Here is an 11,290-nt window from a genome sequence, read left to right as displayed (position 1 = left end):
TCGAATCAGCTGATCAGCTGGTCGCGGAGCCGACCATAGTGCAGCGCTCGTTTGATTTTCTCTAGCGGTGATTCAGTCTCAAAAATGTACAAAATCATATCCAGGATACTTGTGCGAGAGAGCATGAATGTGTTGGAGCCCTTGAAACGCACCCCGATACAACGGGGCCTCGTGAAAGCGGTGAAGAGAGCGGACGAGCCAGGCAAAGTGGCTAACCTGAAAAAGTATTGGTTCGACAAGTACATGAATTACATCAAGAACTATGAGCGCACGCTTGAACAGAAGTTTCCGCGTACGATGCAGGTGTATCGCGTGTTCAGCGTCGGCAGCAAAGACGTATACACGGACGTGAAAAGTTTCGTCTTCGCTATAAAGAAACAAGGGTCGAACGGCATAGATAGCTTGACGCGGGAGGAGCTGCAGTTGATGTACACGATGCCGAGAGACCTGCGAAAACTGTCACCGTTGTTCCTGCTGTCAGCTATTCCGTTTACGAATTACATTATTTTTCCCCTAGCCCTTTACTTTCCGCGCTATCTATTGACGTCGCATTATTGGACGCTGCAGCAGAAATTAGACTTCATGCTGTCCGATCACAAGAACCGGCTCAGGCACAATAGGCCGTTGCTCAGATGCATGCAGGCGGAGCTCAAGACCATCAAAGATCAAACGCTCAGGATAAAGTGGCGAGATGTTATAGCCTGTCTGGGAAGTGGTACACATCCAACCACCAAGAATATTATAGCATGTTCTAAGCTCTTCTCAGGTCCACCGTATTCCCTTAATTCTCTAAAAAGGAGACACCTGGTAAGCCCATAAGTGGTGAACTCATCACTCCTGAATTCTTGTTTCTCTGAAGCTTGTTTTCACATAGATGTTGTTCTCTTTTCTTCTTTTTTTTAGAAAGAATTATTAGCAATACATGGTATGTCTATGTGGAGGCCTTTCAAGAGAAAAAGATTGATGGAAAGGGGTATGTTAATTTTGCGAATGGATCGTGCTATTGTAAAAGAAGGAGGAGTAAAAGCAATGTCTAATGAAGCAATGCGATGGGTAGATACCTTTTATTAACTTATGCTTCCAGAATGATGCAAAATATGTATACCTAGGGTGAAAGAATATAATTATTTATTTTGTTATCTCAAACTGAAGAAGCCATATTGTTATGTTATACATATACTGTTATTATTGTTCCTATTTTTTTTATCTTTGGAAATTTACTTTTTGTTCTAAGAATATTGTAACTTATAATTTCAATGTAAATCTTGTTTTAGTACATTGTGCAAAAAATATTAGTTACTTTATAATTAATTTATTTTTCAGGCTCTATCTTTTAGAGGTGTAAACCCTGCAAATATGTCTGTAGAAAATATGAGGAGCTGGCTTGAGCAATGGTTAACAGTATCAGCATCTGTTGATAAAAATAATATATCTTTGATATTACATAGCCCAATTTTATTAGCTTATAACCATACAACAAATTGGATCCTTATATATAATTAAAAAAATAAAAAAAGATGACTTCTTCGTTTTTGCGAGATCTTGGATTATTTATTATAATAATATTAATTTTCACAAAAATTTACTTTGAAATTTCTAGTTAATTTAGCAATCATTTTTTGCTTAAAAAATATTTTGCATATATTACTAAACTATTAAAAAGATAATATGTTGCTCTTTCTCTTGTGAGTACACAGATAAACATCGTTTTTTGTAAATACTTTAATATCTATTTCGTCAATCAATATCTCTTTATATATATATATATACACAATTTTTGTGCAATATATCGAAAAAATAATTGTATAAATAAATATAAATTATTTTGTATATATAATGTATGATAAGAACTTGCTATATTTCTATTTACATCTATAAATTGTTACTTAATATACTGAAGAAAATTTAACATATACATACAAAAAATAAGAGTGCAAATTTATACTTTTCTACTTCAGTATAAAGGGAGTGTAACTTTAATCTTTAGTTTGTTAATATTGTTATACAATATTCTATATTGTTGTACAGTTAAACCTACTAAATAATATGTGTTTATGCAAAAAGATAAATTATTTATATATATATATATATATTCTGAATTTTTCTATTTATTAAAATATATATTTTTGGAAAATAAATGTGTTTTCTTTTATATAATATTATTGTATTTTATTTATATAACAATGTACAAAATCTAACCACCTTGTATATATTAAAATTATACAATATATGTTCATTATTCCATTACTGTGTTAGGAGAAAAAGTAAAACTCGATTATTAAAAACTCTAAAAATGATATATATAATAATAATAATAATAGGATGGCAAATATATTTCTGGTAAAGAATTCATGTATGGTATCATCTATGCAGAACTAAGTCTAGAGGGCCCGTCCATTTCAAAAATCAACTCTCTTTCAAATAGTTGTTAATCGATAGTCATTTTATTTGTTTGGATCTCAAGACAATAGAGTTGCTAAATATTTTGCATTTTTTTTAAATGGTCTAGTCAGTCATAAACTAAATATGATCAAACCTCCATCCTATATGTTGAATTTATTTGTTGCATTATTTTCCCACTTCAAGTGTGTTAAGTAATTTAAAGAATTTATATATAATATATATAAATGCATATAATAAAAAATTAATATATATCCGAAATAATTTTATAACATATTTGATATATCACAGCATATCAAATACTTATATATGGACAGTATCGTTATATACACAAAGATTTATTTATTTATATCCCAGCGCTGCTGAATAATTCCATTAAAAAACGATAGAAAATTTAACTTAGTCTTTACAATAATTGTATCATGAAATATTTTCGAGAATATAACGATAGCTAAAAAGAAAACCTCTAAATATATATACTTTCATTCAAACGTTAATTTAATTCAATAATCGCGATCGTATTAACACGATCGAATTAACTTAAAAAATTATTTACTCTAAAAATAATGTATATAAATATTAATTAAAATATATCAATAGGGATATAACTGCCTGTAGAAACCCGCTTTTTTTTATTATTAGAATGGCAAGCTGTCTTATCTAATATATGTTCGCTTTCTTTGACTAAAGACTCTTTCGTCTCGTTAATTTTAATTTGTTTTGTACGATCGATAATTGGAGTTTTTTTCTTTTTCTCGAGATGTTCAGTAAAACTATTATTTATTTCATAATACCTTAATCTGTTTTCCGTATTTGACATCTCAGAATCATTCTTTGTCGTGAGCGTAGTTTTTTTCACATCGCGCAGTTTGCTTGAATATTTAGCGCTTTTTTCGGAATCAGAGAAATGCGATTTATGAGGATAAGGACAACACTCACCTTTGCTGCAGTTCCCCGATTTGTTAAATTCAGGACAAAGGTACTCGTGACGCCGTTGGCACTGTAGGAGAACAAATCAGTACTCTTTCTATGCTTTACAAAATATTATTATGAGCCATTATGTCATTTACACATAAGGCATCTGTGTTATGGTTAAAATATTATTTTCATCTTATAAATCTTAAATTTAATGTATTTTTTTCTCCTCTTATGCCAGTGGTCTCAGACTCGTATCTTTACGCAGCCGCACGGCAGAAAGTCAACATCACCACATAGAATAGAATGAAGAATCTTCTATGTATTGGTACAGCCACACATTTCCTCTGTATCAATGATCGGAATCATCGCTTTTACTTACCTTTAACTTAAAAATCTATGGGCCGTATGGTAATGTAACTGACCATCTACAACTCATAAGCCGCGTGTCTGAGATCTCTGTCTTATTAAGGGGAGTTCGTTTATAACAAATTGTTACATTTATTGTTATATTTATTAAGCAACTAATAGATTAACGAACAAATAAACTAAAAGAATTAATGTAGTTACCTTAGTTCCTTTAGCACAATATCCTTGTAGAAAATCTATGCAGATTGAAGTGTTTGAAGACACTTTAACATGAAGGTAAGGACAATCATCTCTTGTGCAGCAGCCATCGAGGAAGTACTTGCATGTAGGCATCTTTTCAGGTCCAACGTCATGTGATAGAGAACATTTGTCTAAGAAACACTTTCCTTGCAGAAAACTGAAGAATATTCACAATTAATTTTTCTTGTTATATTAATATTTTTTATTTTATCAGAAATCAAAAATTTTAATTTTGTTCCTATTATAGTACAGTTATGATACAAGATAGAGTTGTAGCCTATGGCCTATAATATGAGCTATCTATATTAAATGTCTAAGTTGTTGACATTAAGAGGATTAATTATTATTAGACTATTAAATATATATTAGACATTTTTAAATATTTACTTACTTTTTGCAGAGTGACACCTGCTTTTTATCATGTCGTTTGAGACACTTTCCATTTTCATAGTTTGGACAAGATCCAAATCGTTGAAAAATTAAACAAGGCTGGTTATTTTTGTGCATTTTATTTCGTAAAATTCGTATGCTTCTTTGTTTTGCTTTGTTGCTGCAAAAAAATAAACTCTAATAAATTTATACAAATTTGTATAAATTTATATAAACTATTCTATATAGTAACTCCCCTCATATAAACTCGACTTTCTCTTTTCTAGTCATCTTTTATTTCAAATTAATTATTTCTTTCAACCAAGTCTTTTCTTTCTAAGCTATTTTTTTATTAAGTTAATTGCTCATATAAAGTCAGTGGAGAACCAAATATTATTTATTTTTAATTATCATTCTAATATAGTTAGACATGTGATTATCTAGCAAATAGCTAAAAGAGTAGTACTGGAGAACATAACTTTACAAACATTTTGATTCATATGATGAATAAGATCACAATACGAGTTAATTATATTCAAGTTTGCCACAAGATCATGTTAGACTGAGAAAGTGAAGATAAAGCACATAACATTTTTATTTAGTCATTAGAATAGGAGCGGAAATTGAGAAAAATTAAAAATAGAGGAAATACTTGACCTTACAATGAGTTTAGGATATATGAACTGTACAATATTAAATAAATATCACTGTACCTGATACTATTTTTGTATCTAATATTATATTTGGTTTTCAACAACATGTTGATGGTAAATCGTGGTTTACTATTGGTATTTGTTCCTAATGTACAATTTAAAGTTTCTTTACTGAATCGTTGTTTCTTGTCATAAATAGCAACACTAGGTTTATCATTTTTTCCATTAAGTGATCGTTTTCCTGAAATTTTATAGAAAAATTTTATAATACATACATTTATAAATTAAAAATCTATATACACCTAATACAATAATAAAATGCAAAACAATATGATGCACGTACGTTTCAATAAAGAATTCTTCCGTATTAATTTGTTTTTAGAAGCTTTGTAAACAATACCACCAATAGTAACAAGTTTCTCTGCACCTCCTCTATAATATAAAAACTTTCATGAAATTTTTTATTTTGCGATTTATTCGATATGATAGTAAATGTGATACGTACATAACTTTTGTCTTTTCTGAAAGGCTGGTTTTTTTAACTTTTAATACAGTCCTGTCAATCTTATATTTGGTTACTTTAGAATTATTATTAGATTTATTCATACGTAATTTTGATAAGTTAGATTTACATGTAGATTGTAATGGATTATTTGCTAATGATTTATTTTTCGTTTGCAATATTGTTTTATCAATCTTTTTTCCCGTTAACTCTGTAGATTTTGATAACTTATATCGAGATACTAGAAAAGTTCTTGACATGACTTTTGTAGAACGAGCTACTCTCACAAGCTTTCTGTGTGATAAAAGCACAATACTAGAGTTATTAACCCTCTTTGGAGAAACTTTTTGATTGTCGGTATTTTTCATAGGCTTTAGTCTTGAACAAACAGGTCGTTCTGTTGTAATTGATTCTTTAGAAACTGATTCTTTAGATTCTTTAGATTTCTCTTTTGATGATAATTTATTCAGCAATGTTGGATTAACATATATAGCTCTCTTGATATTTGCTGGCTTAGTATTGTTATCCATATTTGTTTTTGTTGTACTGGCATTTATTGTGCTTACATTATTTTGCAGATTCTGATTTGAACTAGCAATATTGTGCATTATTTTCGGATTAATATGTATTAACGGTTTAGCATAAATATTTGGATTGATATGTATGGTTGGGTTTTGTGGTTTAAAGTTTGGATTAACATAAACATTTGTGGGAAGTAATTGAGGTTTCACATGTGCATTTTTGATTGATTCCTTGGATACTGTTTCAGAATTCGGAAAAGAATTATGAACTGGGTTCTTTATATCTGGATGAACTTTAGACTTTACAAACTCGAAAATTCTGTTTGAACAATTAATTTTTTGATTGTATTGTGAATTTAGATGTATATTTTGTCCATATTCCTTTATCTGACCTAGAATTATATAAAACAGTTAACCTCATAAATGAGGCTGGAAAAAGTGCTTTATCTTAACAATTTAACAGTAATTTGATTAAACATAGCTTGTCATAATACGCTTTGAGGACGCTTTTATTTAAAACAAGAAAGATATTTTAAAAAAGCATTTATTTCGAACGAAAAAGTTGCAAACTTACCTTTTGAATAATAAATTTCATTTAATCTCTTGGTTTCTGTAATTGCAGATGATGGGACTCCCATTTTAATAAACGGATCGAAAAGAATGTCTCAAAGTTTGTTTTACTTTCGAACAATTTTAACAAACAAGAATCTTGACTATATATCTTCAATAACGATTAAACACAATGCCATATGTTAAGGAACACAGGCTGTGCTAAAGATGCGTCATACACTGATTACGACAGAATCTGTAATGGTGGTGAAATGATGCGAATCTTCACAAGACGTTACAAGCTCTATATAAATATCAATCTACAATTTCAGTTAATATCCGTTTTATCCCGCGTTTTATTTCAAGTTAAATGTCTGAAATTTTCGATACATAAATCTCAATCGATGCGATCGATGCAGAGATATTCAATGCAAAGATTAGGTCTGTTCGTTCTACTTGCACTTCTTATATTCAGATTATTCACTTTCTTTCCAACACTTGAATATTTTTCTCATTTCAAGCGTAAAAATTGCTAAAAATTGCAAGCGAAATGAAAAACCTATTCACGATGCGTATTGGTTCGTCTTGTTTATTTACGATTTCCAGAGATTTATGTATTTAAAAGGAGACAAATTTTAGGCGTTCCAGAGAGGGAGAGAGATAGCGAAGAATTCGAGTGCAGAAAGTGCGAATAACACGAACAGACTTATTACATCCGTATTGATTGGCTGTTATTGCAAGAAATTCTTTATCCGATCGCCAAGTAGCATTTAATCGACCAATCAAGACACAGAAATTTTTGCTCCTTTTGTCCTTATTGGTCAATTAAACGCTTCTTTACTCCACAGGTAAAATTTTCGAACTCACTCCAATTCGTCCCATACCATCTCATGTCAGCTTTATCATATGACAGATATATAGGGTGTCTGATAATAATCGCCCTACCTGTAATGTGCAGGTAGAGCGGATTAAACCGAGCAGGAAAGTCCTTTACCATTTTGCGATTTTCGTAATAATTATTGAGAAATTAATTAAAAAAGTTTGATCAATTCACGCGAGTATAGGCCAATTTTTTTAAAATTAATTTTTCATTAATTATTGCAAAAATCGCAAAAAGATAAGAGGACTTTCCTACTCGGTTTAATTCGCTGTACCTACACATTACGGGTGGGGCGATTATTATCAGACACCCTGTATATGAAATTCATGCGCACAACGAAATTTTCATTACACGCATGCGAGGTCACGTGTGAAGGACGAAGTGGGAGAACTGTGCCAAATTGCGTACATATACTAACGTATACGTATGTACTAAACAGTACGATATTTTGATTATTAGTAGTTTATATACATATATTTCGGCGTGGAGTATTTACGCGGATAGAAATCGAAAAGGAATAATATTTATATCTGAACAGACATATAACTGTAGTAGTATACAACTCTCTCTGGAAAGAGGCTCTCACGAACGAGAGCATTGTGCTACGAAGGAGAGAGTTCACGTTGCTTGGATTTATTTAACATGACGTCGGTTGACTCGGGAGTAGAAACCGGGAACGACTCGAATGACAGTTCGAGCGTTCAGCACGAAAGCCAGCAACAGCATGTCGCAGCCGGCCAGGTCACTAACAGCAATATCATTTTCGCCGATTACGGTGTCAATCCCATCAATAATAATGAAATGAGGATAGATCAGTACTATGATAATCGGCCGTGTCAGATAAGGATGAAGTGTCCAAACGATCTGGCTTTGACGGTCCCGCGCTTGTGCTTCAAAACTGACGGCTGCCACTTCACAGCTGCTTACAAACGGAAGATCTTGGAGGACAATACTCTGTTGCAAGATGACAGACTGCTGTCGGATACAGAAATCGGCAAAGCTAAGGTAAACAGCTGTTTGTAAACATGAAATGCGAAATGACGAATCAGACTTTCTTTTTTGCTAGTGCCAGAGAATAATTATTTCTTTATTCAAATGCAAATTAGAATTAGATAGGACCGATAAGAGCGTTCAGTAAAAAATCCTACAATCACGATTATATAGATATTAAGATCTCTTTTCACTTTTTTGCTACATGCTGCACTGCTTTAATAAATAATTTTTAATTAGCTTTAATTACTGCAAATAAGTGATTTATATAATTAAGTATAGTAAGCAATTATAAATATGGAAGTAAAAAAGTATTAATATTATTTTAGCAGGAAATGAAAACATCAGGAACATGCGGAATATATGATGGAAACGGAACTGATGCAGAGTTATTGAAAAATAGTAAGTGTTCTTACAATTTTAATCAGATTGTTTTGATAGAAAAATATTCTTGCAGTAATATACGTTTATTTGAAAGTGTTTATTTTTGTATTCATTTTATATATATATATATATATATTTTGCATTCTTCTTTATTGCATCCGTCGTACGTTGATATTGCGTGCAGATAGGGATTTTGCATAAGCGCGATCGTTATTGCAAATGGCTTAATCAATATTATGTCTTTTCTGCTTAATTAAACTTGGGCAGATTGCAAAAAGTATATATTTTGTATTCTTCTTCATATACAATTATCTTTTTGTTTTAGTTAAAATAAAGATTAATTCATGTATAATTCCTTGATAAAAGATGTATTGAAATGTATTTATATTAAATTTAAATGTAATAATAATTTTCATTCAGGATCTGTTTATCGTGCCAAGATGAAATCACGTACTTGGTACAAAAGTTCAACCAATAGTTTGAAAGATTGGCAATATTGGCATGTTTATCATATTGGACGAAAGATGCGGCTGGCTGCTACTGTAAATAATACCATGTTGATGAGCTCGCTCTTACAGACTGGCGTATCACCTAACAGTCCTGATAGTGATGGGCGAACACCACTTCATCATGCAGCTTGCAGGTAATTTGTATATTTAAGTGATCGCAATAATCATTTTTCTATATATTTTTAAAGCTATTCCTTGGCTGCGTTCTTGTTTGTAAAAAATTTAAGCAGAATTTAATATAATTTAATTTAAACTTTGACATAGCTTCTCAGGTTTATAAATATCTATTGTAAAAGACATACATTACTATAGAATGAAATCAGAACATAAAAAGAAGTTAAATTTCATATTTTAGATTATTTGTATTAAGCTGCTTTTAAAGAGTATGCTTTTTATTGTTAATCTAAGGCTAAGAACAAAGTTTTTTTGTGAGACGATCTATTCGTAAAGTTGCCAATATATATTTCGTAATACAAAATCAATTTATTATTGTGACATGCATCAAGATTTATTTTTTCTGTCATAGGGGTTATACAAAGATGGTTCAATTATTGTTGGAAAATGGTGCGGATCCGAATCAGCGTGATTGTATAGGCAATACTCCGTTGCATTTAGCGGCAGTTACCAGCAAAATATCGGTAGTAACACTACTTTTAACAGCCGGTACTAATGTTCTTGCATTAGATAAATATGGCTACAATCCGTTGCAATTAGCGAAAGCAAAATTGAGGATGTTACAACGGAATTATAGTAATAAGGATATGGATAAAGTCAAGGAGGAGATGCATGATATAGTTAACATGTTATTGGCGTATTTGTTGAAGCAAAAAAATATGCAAGAGCAGGTAGAAACATTGAGCAATTTCTGCTCGCGTCTCTCTTTATCCAGCACCTCGGATCAGGTTCAAGATGATGTGAAAGATTTATTGGCCAATATAGATTCTCTTAGTATAACTGGTTAATTACTTCTGGTAGAATATGATACTATAATGTTATACACAAACTGTTCATAAATTGAGTAAAAGCTCTCTTAACATTTTTGATAAGAATATGTAATTTTTGGAAGTTTATATCTGTGTGCATGTGTATATTATATATATAATTCTCAAAAGAATGTTAAACATAATTCTTCTTCCTAATTGGTTCATGCTATTTATAGGTATTTTTTTCCTTCTACTAGTATGTTTAATATGCTAAAATGTTATTCTTATAAAAAATGAACAGAAATCGTGATGTTCGTGCAATACACAGAATAAATAGATAAGACCACATATTAATACGATATGAAGAATAGAACTATAGAATATATGTAAGACTATGTCATTTATATAAGACAGGTAGCCGGTCAAATTCTACTGTAATAAATTTTCAAGAGACACGATTATCTGGAATCACATGCTAGCACATTTACTTAGATTCAACACAATTAAAGACTGAATATCTCATCCTTTAGTGAATTTTTTTTATTAATTTAATTTGTGGAAATATTTTGAGACAATAAATTTTTTTATAATAAAATTTAACGTGGAAACTAGAAACTGTTTAGGATTGTTCTGCTTGAATAAATATCAGCTAATTGATTTATGTGCTTATGGCCCATGAACATGTGTATTTAGTTAAGAGTGTGAATATAAAATATTCATTATTGAAATAAAATCTTACTGGAGAGAATAAGAAAATAATAAACTGTTTCCCATTAATGTGTGTCTTGTATTTTATCATCACGAACTTGTAAGTAGTTTTCATAATAACGCTACAAATGCTGTATATAATCCACTTAATTGTAATTTCATTACATGTAAAAAATGAAATAAACTTTTCTCTATATTAAAATTTTCGTATTCTTTGCATTCATATATAAAGCTGTCAATAATTCTCTCTCTGATGTTTTAATTATAGTTTATAAATATTTAGGAAAACAATTTAATGAAATTTTTAATTGTTACACATCTCTGAGATATTTTGATAGCAGTATCTCACAAACATATAGAATGAGATGAGAGAGAAAT

At 30.6% G+C, this 11,290-nt stretch overlaps 3 protein-coding genes across 10 annotated transcripts; 2 read left to right on the top strand and 1 right to left on the bottom strand.

Moving 5' to 3' along the window:
* Window positions 1-25: 25 nt before the first annotated feature.
* LOC115243302 (LETM1 domain-containing protein 1) lies at window positions 26-2,063 on the top strand. Its single transcript, XM_029820160.1, has 3 exons — window positions 26-807; window positions 904-1,053; window positions 1,324-2,063. The coding sequence occupies exons 1-3, from the start codon at window positions 85-87 to the stop codon at window positions 1,501-1,503; spliced, it is 1,053 nt and encodes a 350-aa protein (XP_029676020.1). The 5' UTR covers window positions 26-84; the 3' UTR covers window positions 1,504-2,063.
* A 598-nt stretch (window positions 2,064-2,661) lies between these two features.
* On the bottom strand, window positions 2,662-7,119 carry LOC115243299 (zinc finger CCCH domain-containing protein 3). 7 transcript variants are annotated; one of them, XR_003885215.1, is made up of 8 exons: window positions 6,544-7,119; window positions 5,452-6,361; window positions 5,290-5,378; window positions 5,007-5,187; window positions 4,316-4,474; window positions 3,886-4,081; window positions 3,698-3,774; window positions 3,429-3,573 (listed from the first exon to the last, which is right to left on the bottom strand). XR_003885215.1 is itself a non-coding variant. In XM_029820154.1 (8 exons), the coding sequence occupies exons 1-7, from the start codon at window positions 6,605-6,607 to the stop codon at window positions 3,713-3,715; spliced, it is 1,665 nt and encodes a 554-aa protein (XP_029676014.1). In that variant the 5' UTR covers window positions 6,608-7,119; the 3' UTR covers window positions 3,429-3,573; window positions 3,698-3,712. The 7 variants fall into 7 exon arrangements, 6 of the variants coding, with proteins under 6 accessions (XP_029676012.1, XP_029676013.1, XP_029676017.1 ...); XM_029820154.1 differs by having other exon boundaries at window positions 3,698-3,778; XM_029820156.1 differs by having other exon boundaries at window positions 3,698-3,743.
* Window positions 7,120-7,789: 670 nt separating this feature from the next.
* LOC115243501 (ankyrin repeat domain-containing protein 54-like) lies at window positions 7,790-10,978 on the top strand. Of its 2 annotated transcripts, none has more exons than XM_029820572.1 (4): window positions 7,790-8,403; window positions 8,721-8,790; window positions 9,193-9,415; window positions 9,808-10,978. In XM_029820572.1, exons 1-4 carry the CDS (start codon window positions 8,041-8,043, stop codon window positions 10,241-10,243), a joined length of 1,092 nt encoding a protein of 363 aa, XP_029676432.1. In that variant the 5' UTR covers window positions 7,790-8,040; the 3' UTR covers window positions 10,244-10,978. The 2 variants fall into 2 exon arrangements, with proteins under 2 accessions (XP_029676432.1, XP_029676430.1); XM_029820570.1 differs by having other exon boundaries at window positions 7,791-8,403; window positions 8,718-8,790.
* Window positions 10,979-11,290: the final 312 nt, after the last annotated feature.

This window comes from Formica exsecta, unplaced genomic scaffold, assembly GCF_003651465.1.
Source record: "Formica exsecta isolate Colony F162 unplaced genomic scaffold, ASM365146v1 scaffold72, whole genome shotgun sequence".
In the NCBI taxonomy this organism is placed as follows: Eukaryota; Metazoa; Arthropoda; class Insecta; order Hymenoptera; family Formicidae; genus Formica; species Formica exsecta.
The sequence above is the reverse complement of the archived record's forward strand: the minus strand, read 5'-3'. Positions and strand labels throughout refer to the sequence as shown.